The sequence below is a fragment of the Oreochromis niloticus genome, linkage group LG4 (assembly GCF_001858045.2).
Source record: "Oreochromis niloticus isolate F11D_XX linkage group LG4, O_niloticus_UMD_NMBU, whole genome shotgun sequence".
NCBI classification, from domain to species: Eukaryota; Metazoa; Chordata; class Actinopteri; order Cichliformes; family Cichlidae; genus Oreochromis; species Oreochromis niloticus.
Window position 1 is genome coordinate 18561972 of NC_031969.2, and position 25736 is coordinate 18587707.

General features: G+C 40.0%; 2 protein-coding genes across 3 annotated transcripts; both read right to left on the reverse strand.

Moving 5' to 3' along the window:
- Positions 1 to 649: 649 nt before the first annotated feature.
- Positions 650 to 7700, reverse strand: gaa (alpha glucosidase). Its single transcript, XM_005461085.3, has 19 exons — positions 6843 to 7700; positions 6473 to 6624; positions 6090 to 6255; positions 5824 to 5920; positions 5600 to 5719; positions 5275 to 5393; positions 4772 to 4903; positions 4468 to 4578; positions 4260 to 4373; positions 4055 to 4139; positions 3833 to 3950; positions 3374 to 3507; positions 3067 to 3218; positions 2691 to 2839; positions 2413 to 2554; positions 2155 to 2253; positions 1538 to 1702; positions 1255 to 1407; positions 650 to 1147 (listed from the first exon to the last, which is right to left on the reverse strand). Exons 1-19 carry the CDS (start codon positions 7371 to 7373, stop codon positions 1082 to 1084), a joined length of 2805 nt encoding a protein of 934 aa, XP_005461142.1. The 5' UTR covers positions 7374 to 7700; the 3' UTR covers positions 650 to 1081.
- Positions 7701 to 13442: 5742 nt separating this feature from the next.
- samd9l (sterile alpha motif domain containing 9 like) lies at positions 13443 to 25509 on the reverse strand. 2 transcript variants are annotated; one of them, XM_005461084.2, is made up of 4 exons: positions 25201 to 25509; positions 24240 to 24302; positions 21965 to 22028; positions 13443 to 18721 (listed from the first exon to the last, which is right to left on the reverse strand). In XM_005461084.2, the coding sequence occupies exons 3-4, from the start codon at positions 21993 to 21995 to the stop codon at positions 14091 to 14093; spliced, it is 4662 nt and encodes a 1553-aa protein (XP_005461141.1). In that variant the 5' UTR covers positions 21996 to 22028; positions 24240 to 24302; positions 25201 to 25509; the 3' UTR covers positions 13443 to 14090. The 2 variants fall into 2 exon arrangements, with proteins under 2 accessions (XP_005461141.1, XP_019213590.1); XM_019358045.1 differs by lacking the exon at positions 24240 to 24302.
- Positions 25510 to 25736: the final 227 nt, after the last annotated feature.

Here is a 25736-nt window from a genome sequence, read left to right on the forward strand (position 1 = left end):
CTGCGGTTTCTACAGCGGAAAAAATACACTTCCGGTTCGAATTTTCAAAGTAGAAGCTCGCGCTAGACTCACAACGCGTGCGATTTAATTTGTAGCCCGCACATGTCGCGCTTCCTACAACTACCCGATGGTTTGCGTCCTACTTGACTTCACAGCTCCCAGACCAATCCACAAATTTATTGCTGCTTCCGGAAATTTAAAGGGGGTTTTTTATCCAAAAAAGCCCGGGTGCAGATTTCATATTCAAAACAGTGAAAGAAAAGTTGGAGCATGACAGCAATTGAAAACAAATGCATTTCACACCATCCGCAGTCGTCATCGGCCCCAGCCTATCATAAAAAAGCAGAGCTTTTTCATCATAAGTGACGTTTTAAAGGTCACTGGCAAAGGCTTGAATGCAGTTGGTCAGAGGCTCTTCACACACCAGCACTGCTGCTTTTACCTGCCAGTACAAACCTGGTTATTTTTTTTAGGTTATTTCCCACTTGAATAATATGCTTAATGTCAATCATACAACCATACATACATACCACTCAGAATACAAAGTGTGCAGTAGTTTATGTCAAATGCATAAACTAGTGGGGCATGCAAGTCCAATTACTCAGAGGGAGCATGATCACCCTCATCCAAGGATTCATCCAGCTATGAGTCAGTTACATCATGGTTGGCTTTTATCAAACTGTTCAGAGGACACAGTAAATGTGACATCTCATCATAGTAAATGCTACACAAGTGCTGCAGACAAACAATTTTAGAATTATTTTTTAACTATTTCACATAAAAATAAATGCAAAAATCATTTTCAAAAATACAAACAATTAAAATAGTTATAAAAATAAATTCATTTCAAGGCATTAAACCGTTTTGAGTGTAGCAGTTAGGACATGCAAACCAGAAATACCACGGTGGCTCCCGTGCTTTGATATTATCATGTCCTGTTTTGTTTTTTTTGTTGTTGTTGGGTTTTTTTTTTCGACAAACCTGCTGATCCAAATTCCAGGCAATTTTGAAGAAGAGATACAGCAAGTCTACGGTGCACAAAATGAGTGGGGTTTTTTTCTTTTAAATGAAACTCAGTGTATTAGAAAACCCACTGGACCGTAAACACTTCTGACATGGGTAAGGCCAGACTAGTCACTGCTAAAACCTACAAGAAGAGACGGGGAGGAGAAAGACAAACATTTATTTGAGGCAAAGAAATGTAAAGTGATGATGGAAGTAGTGGTGCTTATATGTTGCTGGTTAAAAACTCACCTTGGTGTCAGTGCGATATGTAAAGTCCCTGACTTTCTCCCCATTTGCTAAAATGTAGCGAGGTGGTGAAGGCACCCCGAAAACCTGCAGCCCTCCCAGCACCAGGCTGTCCAGCGCCCCGTTCAGCTTTAGAGGGTTACTCACAACCTGAGACTGAAGTAAAGGCAGAGATGTGTGTGAAACACTGTCCCTCATTCACACTTTATGCATGAAGTCGTGCATCACAATGCATAGCAAAGTCTCTGCTGCTTTCCATATGGAAATATAAATAATCTCTACTTACCTGTCCAGCAGTGAAGATAACGTAGCAATAATTTTGCATTTCAAAAGTGTCGACGCTCTCCCCATCATCCCAAAACAAGTCGCCCCGGGCCCAGCCGCCCGCTGACAGCGCCACAATCAGGAAGAAAGGGTTGTTGCGTGAGGCTGTGGTTGTCAAAGCAGGCTCCTGTGCAAGAAAGGGGAAGATCAAAGAAAATATGATGTTAAGTTACAAAACATCCTCTTTTCTCCCAAGTGTCTCAGCTAGTTTTGAACTTTAACACCTCATCTAGGAAGTCGTGACAGTAATGGGTCAACATTTGATCATAGAGACTTTGTGGATGAAAAGTGATTTCTCCCATGTAGCGAAATAATTCCTTCAAAGAGCTGTATTGCTTATAAAGAAAAGCATCACAGGGTGAAGTGATGTACTGATAATGACTACGGTAAACTGCCATGTCTGAATGAATAAATATCCAGTAAACGATGTGTGTTGCTTGGTTCTTTTTTACTGAACTCAAGCATAACTTAATAAGCCCTTTTTAAAATCAGTTTTTCCATCAAACCTGTAAATTTTGTCTCCAAACAGAATCAAGATCTTCAAACATTTGCTTTTTTTTCCCCAAACTAAACACCCACCTGCTGGGGAATGATGTGTCCTTCCCTCACATGGACATTGATGGTGTCCAGAGGAGCTGGCAGGAGCAGGAACTGCCCTTTACTGTAGAAAGGCTGACCCTTGAGAGGCCAAAACACAACATAAGGTTGTAAATCCAGTAAACACTAATGTCAAGTCCCTCCATGGGTCATACATGATTCATACATGATTTATTATTGTGTGGCTCATACATTCTAGTGGTGTTGTCACAGACGGCTGAATATGACTGAGTGACTCACATTGTGCAGGCTGTACCAAGTGGCGGGGGGCAGGTATGCAGCCAGTTCTACAGCCCCTTGCTCTAAAACTGGACTAATAAGAAGTGAACTCCCCCACAGGAACTGTTTGTCTATGGTCCGACTGTTAGGGTCATTGGGAAACCTAAGAGCGATGGACACACAGGAAAGAGGAAAAAAAAGATGAAAAGTGAACTGTGATGGCCTAAATGGCTTTGTTTATGCGTTACAATAGAGTACCAAAAAAGTAAGGGAAGAATAGCTATGAAGAGGACACACACTCCATGAATAGAGGTCTGGCCACAGTTTCAGCAGAGGCGTGTGCATGGTGGAAGAGTGTGTAAAGGAACGGCAGTAGGGAGTAACGGAGATATAGCGCACTCCGCATGGCTGCCTGGGCCCGCTGCCCAAACACATAGGGCTCTTGAGGCTGAGGGACAAGACAAACACACACACAGAGAAGAGATTGAGTTACTCCTTTTCAATAATAGATGAAACAGATGGACCTCTCTACATGACCCGAGAAAAGAAAAACATGCTGGATGAACCTCTTCTTCATCATATAACTCCCCTGACAATTACTGTCACTAAACAGTTTGCATGTGCATCTGAATTAACAGACTATAAACATAACCAGTATCAGCGTCCGTGTCTCACAGCATTGGGCTTGTCATTGTGATTCCTCATAAATGGGTAGAAGGCCCCAAGCTGCATCCACCGAACGCACAACTCCTCAGTGGTGTTGCCTCCAAAGCCACATGTGTCCGCTCCCACCAGAGGGACCCCGAACAGGCTGAACTGCAGCACCGCTGGAGGGGACAGGTGCAAAAGCTCCATCTAAGTCAATCGACTATCAAGCTGTGGTAACTTTACAATTCTGATGTTTTGGGTCAATATTCTGCACGAGAGGAGAGGATCTCAAAAAGCCAGTTCATGTGACCTTTCAGAAATGACATTTCCTCACCAGGAATTGAGAATCTGAGCTGCTCCCAGTCACTCCTGACATCTCCTGTCCACACTCCAGAAAAGCGTCCGATGCCGGGGAAAGAGGAGCGTGACAGCACAAAGGGTCTCTTCCTCCGTATCTTCAGCAGAGCACTGAGGATGGGAACAAACCCCAGGATAAAAAACAAACCACAAAGAACAGCTACATGTACATAATCTGTAACACTGGGCACCATTATCCCAATTCAAAACCTGAATCCTACAAGACATCACAGGAAGTGAGAAGTTATATGACAACGTGGTAAAAGCATTTGACTTCTATCATTTCATGTCAAATTACTGACTTTTTTATGCAACACTCAAATCACTGTTGCATAAAATGATCATTTTTACAAAGTGTTACTATATATTTATTACTCGTTCTTTCATCCACAACAAAACAACTGTGCAACTGTGTATAATCACATCCAGGCCCAACCTGTGTGTTGCATAAGCTTCTGTGAGTCCGTAAAGATTGTGCAGGTTGTAGTGAAATGACATCTTCTGCCGAGCCGACATACAGAGGGTTCCTGAGTTTAACCGTCCTCCAACGACACCTGTGTGTACACCATTCAGAGAGTTTTGTAGAAGAACATGTTGTCCTAAAAAACAACAACAACAACATTAAATCTGAATGTTTATGTGCTTTTAAATGTGTTACTTGGTGTGTATGGTGGGTTCTCAAGGTCACTGTCAGGACAGCCCTCCACCGAGCCCTGCACAAAACTGGCTGGTTCGTTCATATCCTGTGTGGAAAGAAAAACATGGAAAGCATTTTTTATTTGATCATGCATAATAAATGTCCACACTTCCAAAAAGTCATGCACATTATTTGTGAATTATAACCCTGTCCTGTGTACACATACAATCCAGAGACCATCCACAGGAACTTTAGAGTGAAAATCTCTGATGCAGTCTTCCCACCATTGTCTGGTGTCTGGGTTCGTGAAGTCAGGAAAGGCTGTTGGACCTGGCCAAACCTGTGTATACAGAATATGACAACCTCACATTTTCATATAAAAAAAATGCTACATACACATTGCCCCCAACCCACCCACCCCGACCCTATCTCACCTTCCCTATCAGGATTTGCCCTGTAGCGTTTTTGATAAAGACATCTCTTTTAAGTCCATCATCAAAGGGAGAGTACGTTCCTGGGGTGCTGGTGCTGCTGATGCCTGGGTCCTGAAACATAAACGAGGAGCCTCAGTCAAAAGTTAGGACATTTTTGCTGCCCTCTACTGGAAAAATATGGTTAATACCTGCTTTTAGCTCCAGTGAAAGCAAGAAAAAATGTTTTGTTTGCATCAGCTTCAAAAGCAAATGTATATATGCATATAGTAGTTTGCCAGGTCTGTTAAACACAAAGATGTCACACCAGAATAAGGATGTACTTCATGCCTCTCTTGTGAAACTCCTCCACCATTTCTGGCAGATCCCCAAATCTCCAGGGGTCAAAGGTGAATACCCTTCGCTTGTTTGCGTAATCCAGGTCATTCCATTGTACATCCTGTTGGTGAAAACGGTTAAATATTCTCATGAAAAAGGTAGTTTAATGAGGACTCCAGCTGCCACATAAAATCAGTGAGTGCCTAAGACTTCTAAAGATATATTCATTCAGTTAGACAGTTTGGCACATCAGCCACCTTATATACAAGTAATTAAAAAAGTAAACATTAAAATCACAAACATGAAAAACTGAGGACAAACTGCCTTCAGTTCAGTTTTTAACTGTCATTAGAGTTACTGTTGTTACGCATGGATCGTTAATGTTATCAACCTAAAATGAAATTTTAGAATGAAAAATAAAATTTAGAATACTTTCTTAAACAAATGTATAAAGCAATTGCACAGAGGGAGAATTTTCTATGAATTTCATACCATGGGAAAGTTTTCATCATGCATGCGTTGTGCAACCTTTCGGGTTGTATTAGTGGTCGTGTAACCCCAGCGACACAGATGAAAGCCCAGCGACCAATAAGGAGGCATCATAGGATAGCCTGGGGACAGATAAATGATAACCCTGAAACACATAAATGCATTCCTTCTTTTTCTGATGCCTCAGGACTCGTTCAAATGCACAGACACTCACATGCTTTTATAAATCTACTACTTTCAAACTTCACATCTCTTTTGGTAAGTATACATGCCTATTACTGCATGGAAATGTGTTAGTGAATGTCAGCCACACAGCCACGCTGCATACCAATGATCTGAAGGTACTGTCGTATAACACTTTGAGGGTCAGGACCCAAGAAAATGTAGAGATCCAGGATTCCACCGGTGGACACCCAGGTGAGAGCAGGGGTCGGCTGCAGAATCACCTCTACAGAGACATTTGGGAAGTCAGTGAAATGGCATCAGATGCTAGAATCTGTTCTATGGAAAGTGAATTAAAAATGTGGGATGTTGGATCAGAGAACTCAGTACCAATTGCATTGCTATTTAGAAGGAAAACTCCATGTGCTAAGCCATCCTCTTCCTGTACTATGTAAAATGGGTGGGAGCCATAGAGGTTAGCATCAGCCTGTGGGGAAAGACAGTGTTAACAGCATAAAGAAAGCTTAAAAAAGAGTGTTTAATATGAATGCCTGCTGCCAGACATATAGTCTAAATCATTTGAGTATCTGTCCAGAAGGGGGCGCTCCTAACCTTTAAGTTTGCTGACTGTTATTGAACCACTGCAATAGACTCACATGAGGTGCCATGTCTCTATTCCAGAGAGTCAGGGAAGTCCAGTTCAGATCCAAGAGGAGAGAGGTGTAATGTTCCCCAAGGCCAGACACAAAAGAAGAGGCCAGTGTGGTAGACAGCTGCAGGTACTGGTCAGCAAACAGCAGAGGAGCGACTGTGGTGTTCATACTAAGCACGCAAAGGATGTGTACAAACAAAAATTAAAGTGATTCAATGGTATAAGTGAAATGAAAAACCTACCAGCACAGAATGATAAAAATGAACAGAGATAACGGAGCAAATATGAACAAGCTGACTAAATAAGAGTAAGTTATTGACAGACACTATGATGAAACTCAGTATATAGTCCATCCTCAAATACATTAAAATGAAGTGAACTACTCACATCACCCTTCCATTGGATTTCCGTCGCACTATAAAGCCAAATGGGTCAGACTGGTATTCAGTGGTATAGAGGACACTCTGTGTATTGGCTTTGCTCTGAGGAACGCCGCCTGGGAGATGAACTTCATACCGCTGAGATGATGGGTCCTTTAACTTAATAGAAAACAAAGGTTGATTACTATTTTTCTTTGAAATGACAAAGTATGTAAAATAATAGAGGGTCTAATACTCAGTTTTTTCTCAAACTGTAGTGCCTGTCCTACTGGTGGGACTTGTTGGACTATTTCAAACATAAAAATAAAGCAAAATAAAATTAAAATATTATCCTTGACTGTATTTTCTTGATCACATGTTTGGGGATGAATGCTTACTGTGAGGTGGAAACAGTCTGTTGTCTCTTGTATGTCATCTAGTCTTAGAGTGGAGATATCTTTGGGGAGGTAGGAGGGGCTGGCACGAGTCAGTGTGGCACCCTGACCCCGAGGAGTAGGTATGAGGGGTCCCATTTTATAGCCAGGATATACACGGGGGTAAAAGCACCAGGGTGGTCCTGCGGAGTCAGGCAGAGGGGCGTAGCAGCATCCTCTGTCCTCACACTCGCTCTGGCTGAGCAGTTTGTCCCTGCCACAGTCAAACCGACTCTCTGGGGCTATGGCGCATTCACTGCCTCTGGAAATATTACATTTCTGGGATCTTTCAGGGTGTATATCCCGACTTGAATTGTTCTGTGGCTTTGCGGGATTATAAACAAGCCGTCCATGTGCCGTGATGTCATGTTGCTGATCCCAAACTGACCCAATCTGTCGGGCTTCACTGGTGAAAAAGCGGTTCATGAACAAACAAGCTAATAAAGAAAATGCGAAGAGGAGCACGGCTACAGTGAAGTGAGACAACAGACCCATCGTGCACTGCTCAGTCTAAGGATCCTTAAATGAACTTTGCGCTCTCTTCATGAAAATATTTAGTGGTAGAGTGCGTAGTAGGTCATGTAGCTACATGTAGCAGTCCCAGCCCGGTGTCGAGCGGTTATATGTTCCCTCTAATCAAATTATCCGCAGTGTCAGAAAATGAACATTGTTGTGAAGCTGCGACACATTAAATTAAGATGTCTACAGTGAATTAGGTTAACCATTAATAGCAAAAACATGTTGTCCGAAAACCTAGCAAAAACATCAACATGAAGCAACATGAAGGCTAACGCTAAAACTAGGGCAAGCGTACTGGGACAAAAGTGATCAAAATAGCAACAGGTTTGTTGAGAATTAAAGAAACAATATCAAAAATTATTTTATCAGAAGAGTACAAACTTAGAGATAGTTTAGATTAATTAAAAAGAAACCAGTTGGTTATTTTTTTAATCATGAAAACATTAATTATATTTCATAAAATAATTATAACTTACCTCCAAATCTGATTTCTGTATTGTACGAATGAGCAGTGGCAGTTACAACCCCAGTTCCAAAAAAGTTGGGACATTATACAAAATGTGTATAAAACAAAGTTTAATGATTTGCAAATCTCATAAACTCATATTTTATTCACAATAAAACATAGAAAACAAACTAAATATTTAAATTAGAATAATATAATAGGCACAACAGAAGTCTTGAAAAGTAAGTGGCACTGAAAAGAGACAGCTGGAGAAACATTTTGCAGCTAACTAGGTTCACTGGCAGCAGTAACATGACTAATATAAAAAGAGCATCTCAGAGTTTCTCAGAAGTATAGAAACCAGATATTTACCAGTCTTAAAAACATTTAAAAAATTACAGAATAATGTTCCTCAATGCAGAAAATGGTACTTCGAGTAGCTCCTCATCTACAATACATAATATCAAAAGATTTGGAGAAATCTCTATGTGGTATAGATTTCTCTTTATATTTTACTGTCCCAACGTTTTTGGCATTGGGTTTTCTCGTCAAAGGTGCATAGCTGGTTTTTATTTCACTTTTCATTTTCATATTGATATGCACAGACTATGTGACCAATTTAAGACTATTCTGTACACGAATTATCTGAATTATCAAACCTGTGATGTAATGGCATTGTCCCATTAAGTCTGCATTATTAGGTGATATTTGATCCACTGTGAAATCATTCTTTTAGTTTGAGCAGAACTGTAGAAGCTGAAACTGAAAAAAGAAGTTTAATGCATTTAGTTCATTATTATTATTTTTATATATTATAAGGACATACATGAAAATGCTCATGAATTTACTAATTTGCACTTTTATCTAAAAAATAGAAAAGTTTTCTAAGTAAAGTTAACATCTGTGGATTATCTATTATAATTAAATAGTAGCAACTTAAACATTAAATAGTTAATTACACTACCATACAAAAGTTTTAGAACGCCCCAATTTTTCCCATTTTTTTAATTGAAAATTATGCAGTTTAATGTCACATTAAACTCTGAAATGAAAGCATGGCACTGAAGCGAGATCGATCAACTGCAGACCAGACAACAAACGACGGAGGCACCAGACAAGTGCAATCAAACGATGAGTTTATTAACACAGGAGAACAACTATCAGCATATGGCCTGTTTTGCTCTGACAGAAATACACTGGGTTCTGGTTTTATAGCATGGAGGATCACGCCCCCACGTACACGTCAAATACAGGTCAAAAATACATTGTTTACAGACAAGGGTACATCATGTACATCTTAATAACTATAAACAGACATCTAACTTCTCTTTTCTATATCACTTGCCTTTTACGGTAATAAACTTCAAGCTTCAGGGTCTCTAAGAGCTAATTATTGACCCTCGTCACCAATCACTAAGTAGACTAAATTGGCGCAGGTCTCAAAGAAAAGCAGAAGACACTTGGGCCTTCGCTCAGGCCTGCTACTAGATTAATATGTGTATTGTAAGCATGCATGCAATTAACCTGCTATGTTCTCATCTTCCCTCAACATGTATCACCTGGACACTCTCACCAGTGAAGCTTAAAACCCTCTTGGATGGAACATCAACTCTAAACAAGCACAGATATGCAATGTGTATAAAATGAACTCTACCTGTGAATAGAATGAATGTGATGACAAACATATTCAATGCAATATAAACCCTGTAAGAAATATTACTGATAAAATAATGCTGTAAAACATGTTATTAATGCATTCATCATAAGGCTGATTATATCGTAGCAATAAAAGAATCTCTGAATCCCAACAGCACAAATAAGCAATTGGAGTTAAAAAAAGAAAGAAAGAAAGAAATCATAGAATTAAATTAATAGATCAAAATGTATTCTAAACGTTTGACTCAAAGTAGTCACCTCTGGCAGATAAAATAGCTGAACACACCCATGGCAAATTTTAAATGGAAAAAGAGTTTAATGTATTCATTTTTTTCTTTTTCTTTACATATTTTAAGAAAACTCATAATGTGAAATGGAACACAAATTGACAGCTGTTCTGAATGGTCCAATCCATTCTCACTGCCCAGAAAAATGATGTAAAGTCCCCTCTCTGCTGAGGAATGTCTTTCATCTTGGTCCACTAACCTTTGTCAAGGTGCTCAACAGCTGTTTGCACAGTTTGATTTTTTTCTCCAGATGCAGCAGCGTCATTTTCTTTAGAGGAGCCACCCTGGTTTTAGATGTGACCAAGCTATTATTATTGTTTCTTCTTCTCGTTTTTTGCCTAGCAGATAGGCCACAGTGCTGTATGCCTTTTCACTGGCATCACAGAACACATGTAGTTCCAATGCATCATTGTTTTCTTGTTGCATGTTGATTTGGTACCACCTTGGTATGGTGAGCCGATGTAACTGAGTTCTAACACCACCGTTGCCATTCTTGGGCCAGATCTGGTGGCAATTCTTCATCCCGCGTCCGCTCTCCCACATTTCTTGGAACATGTGCTTGACCCTAATGGTAAAGGGTTTCAGAAACCTAAGCGGATCATAAATGCGTGCTGAGGACTGCAGTACACTTATTTTGGTTCCTTTCTTTTCTGTTAGAAGCCTCACTAGTGCCCTAAGGTCAAAAATGTCTCTCTGGCCTCCACATTAAGCGAAGTACCTTTAATGCTATTCCATTTGTCTCAGGTGCCAACATGTAGATTCTCTCCTCCCACTTCATCGATTTGTAGAGGTCCATAGTAGCAGCTGCCAGTATTTCTTTGACATTTGTTGTTGTATGATGCCCTCTTCAACTGAGCGTGTACTTGTGCATTCTGGGGGAGCAGGCTGAGGGTCGCTGATGCTAACAGACTCAATAAACTGATCCGTAAGGCCAGTAATGTTGTGGGGATGGAGCTGGACTCCCTTAAGGTGGTGTCAGAGAGGCGGATGTTGTCCAAAATAAAGACAATGTTGGATAATACCTCCCACCCACTCCATGACATGCTGATCAGTCACAGGAGCACGTTCAGTGAGAGACTGAGAGTACCAAAAAGCACCACTGAACGACACAGGAAATCATTCCTGCCTGTGGCCGTCTCCCTGTACAACTCATCCACTTAACACACTGTAACTTCTATTCTGAATTTCACATTCATCATACAGCTGCCTCCGAGCATGCACATCAGAGGATTTTTAACAGGGGTGAGGGCGATCGTGGCTCAAAGAGTTGGCAGTTCGTCTTGTAACCAGAAGGCTGCCGGTTCGAGTCCCGGTTCGGACAGTCTCGGTCGTTGTGTCCTTGGGTAAGACACTTCACCTACCGCCTACTGACCAGAGGGGCCGATGGCGCAATATGGCAGCCTCGCTTCTGTCAGTCTGCCCCAGGGCAGCTGTGGCTACAACTGTAGCTTGCCTCCACCAGTGTGTGAATGTTAGAGTGAATGAATAGTGGAATTGTACAGCGCTTTGAGGGCCCCGAAAAGCGCTATATAAATGCAATCCATTATTATTAAAACAGTTCAAGTACCTCTGTGTTTATGGAGAGAAGGGAATAACTGTGGCGGAGGCTTTGAAAAGAGATGGTCGCTTCACCGATGACCTGGGCTACTTTCAGCTGGTTAAAATCAATGACAAATGTAAGACTGAGTGCACAGACGTAATTGATAATCTGGGCAATAACAAATTCCAGATATGTTTTCCACGGGGAGCAAATATGGAAATAAAAGATGTAAAAGAAGTAAAACAATCCCTGGGCAACAGAAACAGCAGAATTCCCCACATGCAACAAATAATGCAGAGTGCAGCAGTGGAATGACAGCAGAACGGAATCAGTCTAAAAACAGCAATCAAAGAAACAGGCGGCAGCTTTGGCTGTAAGGAGGTTATGATCTACTTTGTCAGCAGTTTTCCACGTCTGAAACAATCGATGGAGAGCAGATTCCCTAAAAATTCTTTCCAGAAGACACTGAAATGGAGGAAGAACTTTGGAATCAGACAGTCTTTTAGTGAAATTTACAAAGTCATGTTGCTGCTCGAACTGAGCAAGTCAGTTTGTCTCATAACTGGTTCCTTCATAAAACAGGGCACAGGCTTTGTGCTATTTAACAACTTTGTCTTGACGAATGCCCACTTATTCAAAAACTGGGTCAAATCAAAATTACCTAACTGGCGTGAATTTGTAAACGTTACTGTTGTCTTTAACTCTGAAGAACAAGAATCAGACAGGAACAACATTAACACTAAGGTGTTTGTCAGCAACGATAAGTTAGATTACGTCATACTTAAGCTAGAAACAGAGAAAGTGCCACCAGAGCTCCTTAACAGTTTTGGACCTGTACCTTCAGATGGTGTTGTTGGACACCCATAAGGAGGAGTGAAAAAAATGATTCCTAAATGTGTCATCGAGAAAGACGAGAGAATGCCGTTAACAAAAATTAAGAGGGCTACAAGGAATATTGCAGTCTTTGTGCAATCAGGAGATCGAAAATGACCCGTATGAAAACATCTTTGTCACCTACAACACTTTCAAGTACCACGGCTCTTCACTGATTTATTTTTACTGATGCTTTTTGGGTTGACAAACGGAACCATTTTTGGCAAAGACTGAAACTGAGGACAATTTCTGTATAATTTTTATTTTATTGTAGTTTTGTATGTACAGCTCTTTTTTTGTGCATTTGGATTAATTTTACTTTCTTAAAATAACCTTAATACAGGCTCAATAAATTTAACTTTGTCATCGCAACAAATTTATATAGTAAACTTTTTTCTTTTATGAGCCTTTAAGATTATTTGAGTGGTTGTGAGCATGATTTTTCATTGCTCAGTTACTGTAATAAAAACTCTGTTTCTGCTTTTTTTGTGTGGGGTTTTTTTTTTTTTTTGGCCTTACTGTAGATGTATAAGACGCTGTAATTCTTAATGCTTTTAACCTGGTATGTATGACTGGTATGTATTCAAGTGAAGTTAGACTTTATGATTTATTAAAGTCCATTTGGATACATATTCTGTTTTGATGTTGGACAATATGTGAGTTTTATTTTACTGTAACAACCCCATTTTTAAAGATATATTTTTGTATTTTTATTTTCTAAAGTTCTGTAATATACCCACTAAGAACCAACCTCTGATTTTCTTTCTTTAAGGTAGGGTCTTTAATAGTTATGCTGTCGGTGTATAAATTCACCTTGAAGACCAAAATACACATGATAAAACATTAAAACCTAATTAAACCACTTCCACTTGGAAGGTGTGTGTGTGGAGGTTGGTGGGTGATGGGGGGGAAGGGGGGTCGTTCAAAGATCTGGAGTTTTGCATGTACACAAGCAAAGCCCCTACTATACTACTCCCTTTTTGTTTTTTCTAAGATAGTTAACTCAAAGGTGCACAGTTCTTCATGTTACTTTTGCATTTACACATCATTCAATAGACAATTAAAACTTTTCACATACTTCATGAATCATCAGTCCCACACCCTCTGATGTAATGGAAGTTCATCTTCCAGTTAAGTCTGCATTAAAAGCTGACAGTTGTTCCAATGTTAAATCATAATTTTATTTTAAGCCAGAGTGGAGATGTCAAATTGAGAAGAAATGTCAAAGAATCAACAACAGAAAATTATAAATGGAAAAAGACTTTAATGTATTATTTTTTTTCTTTTTCTTTACATATTTTAAGAACACTTATAATGTGAAATGGAACACAAGTAGACAGCCATTGATACTGCTAAGCATTCACTGGATTAGGTTCTGAATGGTTGCACATTAGGGTTGCTTACATAAACATATACAAGCCATCTTGTAAAATAAGTGTACAAATGGTCAGCCAAGTATGAACTGCAATCCTTCTAAACTACAAGTACAAACAGGAAAACAGAGGAATTCAAAAACAACCAGAACTCTAAAAAAAGATACGTTTAACAGGCTAAGGAATACATTTGCATTATTATTTTTATTAATTTTTAAATTCAGAGTAAATATATCAATTTTTTCTTATATAGTACACTTAAAAAGAACAATTTTAAGCTGAAATGACCCCAAAGTGCTTTCTAGGTGAGGCCAATGTTATAAAAAAAAAGCAAGTTCCGTTGTATTTTTAAATACCCTTAAATACGTTCATGAATATAATCATGTTTTAAGTTTTGTTTTTTGACCACATGACTAACAGTCTAAAGCTTATGTGGTTTTCAGTCATCATCCACAATCTTTTCTTTCCCTTTGGAGTAAACTGGATTCTAGGCCCACGCTTCAGCAAGTTGACAATCAACTACTTTTTCACAAGGATGTTGCAGGCAACAGGGCCTCTGAAGGTGAACCCCAGGTAGAAGGTGATGTTTTCATTACTATGAGGCACTGAAGGTACATACAGAGGCAGGATATTGAACTTCTTTTTCTTAGGACCTTCAAGATAAACCACACGATCTTCAGTCCACCCAGAAACCCGCTTCAGCATTGTGGCAATCTCTGGCATCTTCCATGCCTCACCACTAAACCACTTCATACGTTTCTCGGTGACTGAGAACCACTTGGTGATTCTTTCAAACTTTTTCTTGTGGACAAACTTGTCCAATCCATTCCCATTGCCCAGAAAAAAATGGCTATAAATCCTTCTCTTCCGCTGAGGAATGTCTTTCATCTTACTCCAGTAACCCTTTTCAAGGTGTTCAACTGCTGATTGAACAATTTCATATTTGGTTTCTTTCTCGTGCTCTGTGTCGTCATCCTCTGGCCAGAATAGCAATGTAAGCAAGAACAAGGCACTTGGCAAACATTTCCTTTTATCAGATGGAAACTGACAACAAAGTGCTTGTAGAACCTGCAAATGGGCTACCTTTTGAGTTTGCGGTGACAGACAGTTCAGAGAAATGTGGGCCACAATGTAATTGACAATGTCCCTTTGACCAAATTTGGCTTTTAATGGATTACTGGGGTAGAGAGAAATTATATGCTCTAGAAGTTTTACTGCATCCCTCTGATCAGTTAGCTTGGAGAGGATGGATGTTATATTGCCGCCACCAAGATGATAGATGATCATGCGTTTTTGGAAAGGAGTGAGGTTGGCTGGGATTGATTTACCATGCTGTAGGACTGCAGTAGAATAAGCTTCACTGAAGTACTTTCCATACTCAGAGGATTTTTTTGCCAGCCATGTCAGTGGATGGCTTATTTTCTCCTCGGGACTTTCAGGTGTTTCTTCTTCATCTGCACCAATGTCTGTCTGGAAGTAACTCAAGTCCTCTGAAATCCACTCCAATGCATCCTGCATTGTCTTGTGAAGTTTTTTCAAGCGGTCATGAAATGGTTCCCAAACATCTTCAACTTCCTCTGGGATGTAATCAGTTAGCAGGTACTTCATACATTCTGCGTGGCCATTGGTTCTGTTTGCAAACACTTGTAATGAAGAAATCAGTTTGAGCAGGCTGCACCCAACCTCAACTTCGGAAAAAAATCCTGAACTGTTGACATTTTCCATATCAGCATCAGCTGCTCTCTCACATTCTTGAAAACACTCAAGTGCTTTCAATGCAGTTTCCACAGCATCTGCTGTGTTTTGCGCCGTCTTTGGTATATTTTCAATTGCTTTACATTTTGCTTGGAACCATTTCCTATATACCTGCCCCTTTGTGTCAAGTATATAGGAGTTGTTGGGCAGCTGTTTAGCTGCTGTTTCTGCCCAGTGTTTAGCCTCTTCAAACTTTTCATAAGTATAATGAAGACGAGCAAGTTGTTGTGCAAAGAAAGGATCATTATGGAAACGCTCGAATGATTCCTTGAGCAACTCAATTGCTTTGTCTGGGCTTTTCTCATTTTCACACACATGCTCAATGAAAGGAGAGAAAAAGCTATCATATTTATCTCCTTTGCTTATCCTGGATCTCCGAATGAAAAGTTGTCTCAAAAATGTGAGATACTCATCCCTTCCAAATCTGTGCTCGAAGAGCACATCCTCGTGGAGCAAATCCATCGCCAAACTGCTTTGAGTTTGTTGGGGTCCCAAAAGTTGTTGAAGAATTTCTTTTGCAACAAGTGGGTGGATGATTCTGATTGATTCAATGTGCGTCTTGTCATCTCGAAGGTGTAAGAAGACTAGCTTAGCTTGATCACTGAGAGATCTCTCAAACTCGTACTGGCGAAACCTCTCCAAGTGGATCGTTAAGGCAAGCAAAGCTTCACAGTGCGATTGAGAGATGAAAGAGTTTTGAACATATGTGTTCAGCAATGCTACATAACGAATGAGTCGAGTGACAACAGTGTGACGGTCAATGTCTTGGAGCAGATGTTTCACAAACTGATGAACATATTCCTCACTGAATCCTTCACTCATCAAAACAAATGTCAGAATGAATTGAGGTTCATATCTTTCCTCGAGTGCCTCCCGTTTTCCAGAAAACTTTCTCTTCTCTTGATCAGATAGTTTATGAGTGACAGACACATTCTGTAAAGGAGACTCCTTGCATTTTTTCTCTGGATCATGGGAACGTCTGCAGCTCAACAAAATGAAACATAGAGTACCATACTGGATTTGTTTAACATTAACTGCAACCTCTAGTTCATTCCTGAGATCATCTAGATATTCTTTGTCCGAGTCTTCAGTGAGGAGCAGCACAGGAAGACACCTCTGTGGATCCTTTTCTTCATATTCTCTTAGTTCAACTGCATGTTGTGCAACAACAGAAAGTGGATATGAGGGCTTCACAACTGCACACCTTAGACTTTTTCTGTTGTTCCACAGCACTTGTCTTGCCACAGTGCTTCCACCACTTCCTGGGTGATGGTAGATGTTTATGATATTCACCGGAGTCTGGTCTGCATTGTATTTCAAGGCATCATTGAGAAGTTTGGAAGTATCATGATAAGCATCTCTTTCAATGACCTCTCCAACATATTTGTTCTCAGCAAGCCAGAAATTCAGCCAGGTCACTCTCCCACCATGGTAGAACTGGCGCTCAATGTTTTCTTTTTCCTCATTGATGAAGTCTTTGCTTGTTTCATCACAATGATTAACTGTCAGAATCTCCAGCGAGTACATCTGTTCCTCCACTTGTGTTTCAAGACGACATGTTCCTTTCACAAAGACTGGCAAGTGTTTGGTGAAACACACTTTCATAGGTTGTATATGTTGCAGAGTTGCATTAATGTGACTCATTTTCATTCCAACAACACTGGAATTGTTTAGAGCTTCTTTCCCACATGAACCCTCTGCAAAACTTTGCCACTTCTGGAAGTTTTCCTCTGATTCACAGATGCAGATGATGTCTTCATGGCCTTCCATGTCTGTGAAAAACTCATAGAAGGTGTGCAAGAGTGGTTTCTCAACTGGTGATGTTAATAGAAATATGACCTGGAATGTACCTTTTGGCAAAATCTGTTTACAGATCAAAGACACAGACTCTCGGAGTAAAGTCATTTTTGTCTTGATCCAAGTCATTTCATCACATGAAGTTTCATTTCCTTTGAAGTCAGTACGCCCATTGCAAAAGATCCAACTAGTTTGATCAAATAAATGCAGGTGGTTTGTGAATTCTTTGATGCTTGTGCCAGCGGATATTCTGTAGCTCTGCAAAAAATGCATGTTTGCAGCACGGTACTCAAGGTATCTACTGCAAAGACCTGATATCTTTGAGTCTGGGTCAAAGTCGAACACGCAGAAAATATTCATGTTAATCAGCCAGTCAATGTTACAAAGGTCATCAGGTTTCAATTTGTTTGTTACGAGTATGAACCATTTTTCCTTTTCAATGAATTTCTTACCACTGGTCATCAGCATGGTGAGCTTCCTTCCAAGGTCTTGACACATTTCTGGAGCAATAAGGAAATGATTTTTTTCTGCTTCTTCTCTTTGAGCATCACGATCTTTGACTCTTTGGTAAAAGTCACTTAGGTCCTTGTCACTCACTGGCTCCGTTTTTGAACCCACTCTTCGCAAAATCGTCTCTTTCTCAAACTCTACTTTGTTTGTTGATTCTTTGAAGTTTGGCAGACGGACTGCATAGACTTTGCTCTTGACAATACTTATTAATGGCACAATGTCAACCTCTACCACGTATCGTTTTTCTGTACTTTGTCGATCCATGACCTCAATGAACCTTGGTGGTCGCACACACTGACGTATGTGCTCTTTGTCAGAGGAGAAACTCCTTTCAATGTGGTCCAAAGCATCGACATACATATCCTTGTCTGTTACAGGGATACCAATTATCTCACCGTGCACATATCCTCCATCCTCCTTGCTGTCCATCACACCAAAGTGTATTGTTCCATTTGATCTGATGTTCATACAACCAGCTGCAAATTTAAGAACCTCTTTGGCAAACTTGGCTTGGAGTCTTGTGCGATCCAACGTAGCAGCTACAGCAAAAGACTTGAATTCGTGGCATGGTGATATCAGATTAAACGCACCTGATTCAGGCTGCAGGATTCTGTGTTTCACATATAAAAAATCAATCCCTTCTTGATCAAATGGCCGTGGTTTGCAGTCTTCCTTTGAGATCGACACACATTGTTCCTGAGAAGCGTGTTTCTCCTCAAAGACATCTTGTTTTGTCTCTGTAGTTTGTGCTGGAGGACCATCCCTTACTGTTGAAAGAGACTGAACCAATTTCTGACTCCTCCTTTCCTCAAACTCAGTTCTTTTGGAATCGGTAGTTTTTTTCTTCTCTTGACATTTTTGCTGGGAGTTGATAAGCTCATCTCTTTTCTGAATAATCAAATGAGCAGGCCCTGACTTCATGCAGATTTTTGTTTTTAGAAAGTCCTCATTTAGTGCAAGTAGGATTTGTCCATCTACTTCTTCTTCATGGAGCTTTTCTATGTACTGTTCCTTCACTCCAATCGATCTTAGCCACGCGCTTACTTGAGATTCAGTCCAATTCTTGGGTGACTGCTGAGGTATGTCAGCTGTGAGAGGACAAAAAAAAAACCATGAATTACCCTATGCATAAAAACATCAGTTAAATAAATAAGATGTGTGACTTTTTTTTATTTATGACAAAAACTGACAATATATTAGACTGCTTCTTTATTTTGAAATTCCTTGTATATTAAAACACTTTTTTGCCGTTCCGCCTAATTGCATTATGTATGTGGCGAGAGGCAGGCTACATACCTTCATACATAGTTCACCAAAGCAGAACTCATATGCTTTTACATACTGTGGAGGCATTTTTTAATTTCTCTGCAGCTTCAGACTCAAGATATCAAGGATCTACGTTTTATGATCTGAGAAGGAGTCCCCTTCACCAAAGAAGCAAAAACATAAAGGAAAGGGAATGTCATCTGGATAAAATGTCACCTCAAGCCTCAAGCCTCATATCCTGAGCTTATAGCAGGGCTCTAACACATGGAAATGCTTGATGACATCCGTAACCCCTTTTCTCTAAAAACCAAGTGAGATATCTTACTGTAGGAAGTGCCCTCTGGCGTGACCAATCATAGAAGCTCCACTACCACAATGTCTCTCGAAGACAAACCAACAATTTCGAGGACACGGGGTCCACGGACATCCCTTTATAATAGCCCCTGTGCCATAGACGTGACATAGGCTTCACTCTATGAGAGGTAGCCAAGGACACAAAGAATTGGTTGCTTTTCCTAAACCCCTGAGTCCTGTTTAGCTAAATGCATAATGCGCAGACAGGACAAAGTGAATTAAGCCGCCTCTGGCTCTCATCAGCAAATGGCCGGTGGATGAAAAGCTGATAGCTCCAATGGTAGACTCCCTAACCTTAGACACAAAGGTAGGCTTAGGGTGCAGAGCCACCTTTCTATAATTTGGGAAAAACTGCAGACAGGAACTGTGCATAGAGGTTCGCCTGGCCAAACCTCTATGCACAGCTGGTGCACTATTTCTGTATTGAGTCTCCATTCTCCATAAAGAAGATCTGGAGACCAGATCTGCAGCAGTTTTCAGTGCCCACCAGCCCAGTTAAATACAAGCTCTTAATGAGACCAGCTTTCTGTTGCGAAACAGAGCAACAGAAAGCTGGTGCCGTTTAGTTTCTGGTGCTGTTTAGTTTGTTTAGTTTCTGGCTAAACGGCACCTGTGTGTTTTTCTCCGCTTCCTCTTTGCTGGAAGTGCATATTAGAAAATCATCTAAATATGCAAGCACTCTGAGTCCACCTCTAGTGAGGGGTTCAGAACTGCTTCAACACACTTGGTGAAAACCCTTGGGGCAAGGGCCGATCCCAAAGGGAGGGTTTGATATTTGTAGGCTATGCCCTGGAAGACAAACCTGAGGAATTTCCTGTGTGCTGGATAAAAGCTTATGTGGAAATAATCATTCTGTAGATCTATCGATGTGAACCAGTCACTCCTTCAAATAGATCAAAACAGCACATTTTGTGTTAACATTCTGAATTTGTAGTTTCTGAGATGAGAATTGAGGGAGCGTAAATCCAGAATGGGACAGAATGAGGAAATATCTGGAATAAAAGTCTAGATTAATTTCCTCTTATTGCCCCTCGGCTAAAGAGAGAGGAGATTTTGCTCTCTAAAGCCTTTGTGGCTTCCCCTGTAGCAACTGAACCCACGTCACTGAAAGTGGGTAGTTTTGTTGCAAACTGTAGTCTGTAATCCCTGGCAACAGTTGTTAACACCCATGGATTGACTGCACATGCATCTCTGGCAGCTAATGGACCTGGGGGATGTCTCAGGTGACAGACTGACCTGCACTGTCAGATTTTTTTTTTGTAAACACCCTTGACTCTATGCCTGGCTGTGGCTGTGGTAGTGGCGTTTTATTTTTTTTATTGCTCATAGAGGTCCAGAGAATAAGATCGGTGACGATACATATCTCCACCCAAACTGTAGGAGTACCTTTATTCAGCAGGTGGCCCAAGTCCTGAAACAGCTCAGCCTGGCAGGCTGAGAGCAGGGTGAAGCAGTTTGAAGATGACTTTGAAGATGATGGAGAGGGGACAGCAGCACTAATACAGCACTGTCAGATTAGCATCTATGGGAATGTCTGAATTTAGCAGATTTAATGAGCTCTTTTGCCAACACTATATCTTCATTTTTCATTCATATTCTGCTTGTAAATAATGATATCTAACCATGTCACACATGGCTCAAGCCTTTTTAGATGTTTTTATGTTACTAATATTTGAATACACTTTGTGGGAAAAAAGTGATCTTTTTTTCCCTCACAGGACAGCCACTGCAAATATATGCTTTACAGAAAATGATGCTGTACATTAAAGAGGATATAAGTAAATAGTATAAGTATTTAAAATGAGCTCAGTCTTAAAAATATGCAGCAATGATATTAATCAATTTTTTTCTACAGATTTATTATTTTTACTTTTGAAACTTTATGTACAATTTTCTAATAATACCTTTATGTGTATTGAGGTGTTTTCATAGTATTTTATTGCTTCTTTTCCTAAAAGAATGGTTGGAAAATTCCCCCACAACTTGTCATTTTCAGCTAATAATAAATCCTACTATATTAGCAATACTATAATAATAATAATAATAATAATTACCTACTATATTTTTGGTAATATAGTAGGTATTTATTCAACTAAAGAAGCTGTAACATTTAAAAGTTCTTAAGCCAGGAAGAAGGACAATATGGTGAAGATGTGAAGATGTTCATGTAAAGTGCATACATCTAAATATATTTTAATCTGATACAGTTTTGTCATGTTAAGTTGGTGTAGTAGAGCAGCGGTACCGGTCGTTTGGTACCGGGCCCCGAGAGTTGAGGCTCGGGTGTGAAATTTATGGTTTTCAGGGTTTTTCAGAGTTTTTATTGTTAACTCGGTTTCCCTGGGTGTTTTCCCGTGTGGTAGTAGTGTGTCTTATTTTGAAAGAAATGTTTACGCATTACCATAGCGACCAGAGAGCATGTTGTATATATCCGGTCAGTGAAAATATTGTCTGACATTAAACCGGTCCGTGGCGCAAAAAGGGTTGGGGACCGCTGTAGTAGAGGATGATGTTTGTACTAAAGCAGTTACCATAGCTGAGATTTAGCAAATAGTTAGTCATTTTCAGCTGTCTGGTTATTATAAACTGATGATAAAGCCAGTTAAACATGGAATGTTTAAAACAACAAAATACAATTAGTCTACAGAAACCTAAAAGTATCGTATGTAAAAAAAAAAAAGGGGGATCTCATAAAAACAAACTTCACTCACCCATGATTTCCTTTCTCGTTTTGTCACACATCAGTATTGGTTTTTACTTATCATCACATTCCATCTGTCAAAAAGAAAAATCATCACATTAAGTCCTGTATTATTTTTGCTGGGTCATTTATGTTGTCAAATTTTATTGTTAACTTTTGAAACTGGAACTGACTATAACTTTAGTAAATTTTATCTTTCCTGAAAGAGTTATTGTACCAAATGTCTCCTGAATCCAATGCAAAATACTGTCAGATTAATATTGAATATTTTTTACACATAAAAAATATTCAAGAATAGAGCTTACTAATATAGGATCTTTAAGGCAGAATACTAGAGAAAAAAACTCACACAGTATTGTATAGTATATGTATAAGGTGCATGTTAACCTTCATCTGATGAACATATTTTACATTCGTTACCAAAGGTAATTAATGTCATCTAAGAAAACATAGATTATCATTATTTTTGCTACTTTTTGTTTCTTTAAATATTTTGTCAACCAAAAATCTGTACTAGTTTTCAGGAGTTTAAATTTGCATTTTAATGATGAACTAGTCTGGGTCATTTAGACTCCAATATAAAATAACTGAAATAAAAACTAAACCAGGCAGCCCAGAGTCAAAATCTATCCAGTGTCCTGGGTCTACCCCGGGGCCTTCTCACAGTGGAACATGCCTGACAGACAATCGGATCAGATGTCCGAACCCCTTCAACTGGCTCTTTCCAATAAAGAGGAGCAGCAGCTCTACTCTGAGCCTTTCCCAAATGACCAAGCTCCTCACCCTATCTCTAAGCTAACTGCTGTCGCTATTGTCTGCAGTCTCATTCTTTCAATCACTATCCACAACTCATGATCATTGGGATAGTAGGAATGTAGATGGACCTGTAAATCAACTGTAAATTGTGCACTTCACCACAACAAACCAGAACAGTGTTGCTACTGATGCTGCACCAGTCTGTCTGCCAGTTACCCAGCTCTCCCCTCAGCCTCCTCTCACTGACCTCAAGAAACTCCACTTGGGGCAGCAACTCATTCGCAACTCACACTCCACCCTTTTCCCAACTAAGGCTACGTCCACACTAGCCCGGATAGATTTGAAAACGGCGTTTTCGTCTGAAAACGCTCCGCATCCACACTAGCGTTTTCAGTCGTTTTCACAGAGTTGTGCGTCCACATTGAAACGGCCCAAAACGCTTACGTTCCAGTCCTGCGCATGCACAAAAAGCGAGTGAGAATTAAAGAATTTGAAGAAAAGCTATCTGGAGCATGTACAAACTGATATTGATCTTTTTTTAGGGCTGTCAAAATTGAGAGCAATCAAAACAACTGCTGTATATTGCCCTCCGCTATCTTTGTTTAATTGGTCACATGACTGCATCACATGACTAAAATGCGTCATCGTTTTAGAAAGTTTGTGTTTTCGAGCGTCCACACTGCGACGGGACAGATCCATTTTGAAATGTATGTGTTTTCAAAATGCTGCGTTTTTCCTTGAGGAAAAAGCCATCTCAGTGTGGACGGGAGGCCAAAACGGAGAGAAAACGATGCGTTTTCAAACGAAAACGCGTTAGTGTGGACGTACCCTAAGAGAAATGGCTGCAGATTTGGGGCTGTCGATTCTGTTCACAAACACTTCACACTCAGGTGGCACTGTGACCACTAATCTCTCCAACCTCTACTTCCTTTCTGCGCCTAGAAATTTTCAGTTCAGTTTAATTCTATTCTATTTATACAGCACCAAAATCACAGCAACAGTGGCAGAGAATGGAGTGTTGAAGATAGGAGAGACTGCCTTGGCCTTGTGTGTGTTGTGTCCAACAAGAAATGGAGACTATTGTGTGGGTTAAAGCTGACATCAGCATGGAAATAAAACATTCCTGGTAACAACTGTAAGGTAGGGAGGAGGGTTCTCACACAGGACAAGATCCCTGACTGGAGGTCAAAGATCGTTGCCATGCGGAAGGACCACGATGAGAACAAATCAGGGAGCGCTGAATCTGAACCATGGCATCTCCCCATCAGTAGCCAATCACAAATATTTCCTGTTTTCATATGTCTAATATATGCTTTGAATTGTGAATTGTACTTCACTTCTCCGTGTGCAGACTGCCTGACATAGAAAAGTCACAGCTGTGCGATCTGAATCTTTAACTGCCTGATAATAAATGATAATGCAATTTTATTAATACAGTATTTCATATCACTTCATCTTTTATCTGAAAAATGTTACAGCCTTTGAAATTAACATGTTCTAGTACACCTCATGCTCCCCTTCCGACTCACCATTGTTTGCTGCAGGTGTCGCTTCCATGTTAAATAGGATGGCTGCCGTCAGCCTTCAGCAATCTGTATAAATAAACCAGTCAGGTGTTAGACTAAGTAAACAGTTAATCTGTAGATTTTAATACAATTTAGTGTAGGGGATTAGTGCAGATTTTTTTGCTGTGTAAAGCAAACGGCGGTCCATGGAGCAGTTACAAAGTTCCCTTTTCTTCATTTTGGAGTTTGTTGATCAGGTGCTTTGATGAAGGATATCCTCAAAGCAAATTCCTGCTACCTTTTCCCCTGTAAAGGTGTTAACGGTGATTACAGGAACAGCGCTGCTGTTTTGGACGCTAGCACATTTTCTTTCACTCTACCTGAGCTCACTCTTTCGGTAGCGGCTCCGCCTCTTTGCTCTTTCTGTTGTGTAAACAGACTGACTCCACGTTAGTGTGCTAGCGTCATCATCACTGCTGCTGTTGTGCCATCTTTTTTTCTGTTTAAAAACTGGGGCTGTGTGGGATTAACGTGATCACACTTTGTATTCATATCCTGCTCCCAATAATGCATTGTATTGCAGGTCTGTTTTAGTCGTACATGTGTGTGAAATGCTGGCGTTTACATTGGCCAAAAATGATAAGGGCCAATGTGTTAAACGAAGCATCGAAACAAAAAAGTTGTGCCGAGAATGTTTTATAATCGAATTACTCGAGATGAATCGTTGCAGCCCTACATCTGATTACTAAACTCTGACTCACTAAACACCATGAGCCTACAAGACATTTCAATATTCCACATTTTCATGCCCATTGCATCTCTGCACAATACCATGTTATACCAAGCCAGTTCAATATATTAGAATCATATTGTAGTGCATTAACCGGATCATTTAAAACTACGCATGGAGATTGTAATATGGAACAAGACGTGGTTTCTACATACACACACACACACACAAAACATGGCAAGGCAATTATCTTACCTTGACGAAGTACCGACAGTCTTTTCTCTGCTCCAGAATGCACGCTTATAGAGGAACAAAGAAAGAAGTGCCGCCTGTGTGCAATGTTTGCACGGTGTGCTGCAAACAGTGCATGCTCAGAGTTTCGTTTTTGGAGAAACCCTGCCAAAAAGGGATTTCCGGTATGTGTTTGAAAAAAATGATGGCCGCATTTAAACTGTTATAAATGACTTGTTGGTCTATAATCTGTCAAACACATCTCTCATAAATGATATCAAGTCAATTTGAGCCAGAAAGAACATTCCTGTCACAAGGCGATCCCACAGTCATTTTTTGGCAAAGTCGCTTTTTGTTCATCCGGGTACGTCGGTGTCAGGTCGGTGACATTAAAAATGTGTGTTTCAAAAGCAGCATAAATTGCAACAAATTTAATATCACAGTTCTAAAAAGATATATCAAGTAGCCAAAAAGTAGTGGATTGATTATAATGTAGGTATAATAATGCAGACACACACAAAAATACTTCCAAACTCCAGAGAGCATTAACTGAATATTTA

Bases quoted from the DNA above. Each gene is read 5' to 3' on its own strand.
- samd9l (XM_019358045.1), bottom strand. From the start codon at position 21,995: ATGTGTGACAAAACGAGAAAGGAAATCATGG. The intron at 18,722-21,964 runs GTGAGTGAAGTT...GTCCTCTCACAG, and splicing joins AACGAGAAAGGAAATCATGG to CTGACATACCTCAGCAGTCA.
- gaa (XM_005461085.3), bottom strand. From the start codon at position 7,373: ATGGGTCTGTTGTCTCACTTCACTGTAGCCGTGCTCCTCTTCGCATTT. The intron at 1,703-2,154 runs GTGGGTGTTTAG...TTTCTTGCACAG, and splicing joins GACACATCATTCCCCAGCAG to GAGCCTGCTTTGACAACCAC. The intron at 1,408-1,537 runs GTAAGTAGAGAT...CCTTTACTTCAG, and splicing joins TTATCTTCACTGCTGGACAG to TCTCAGGTTGTGAGTAACCC.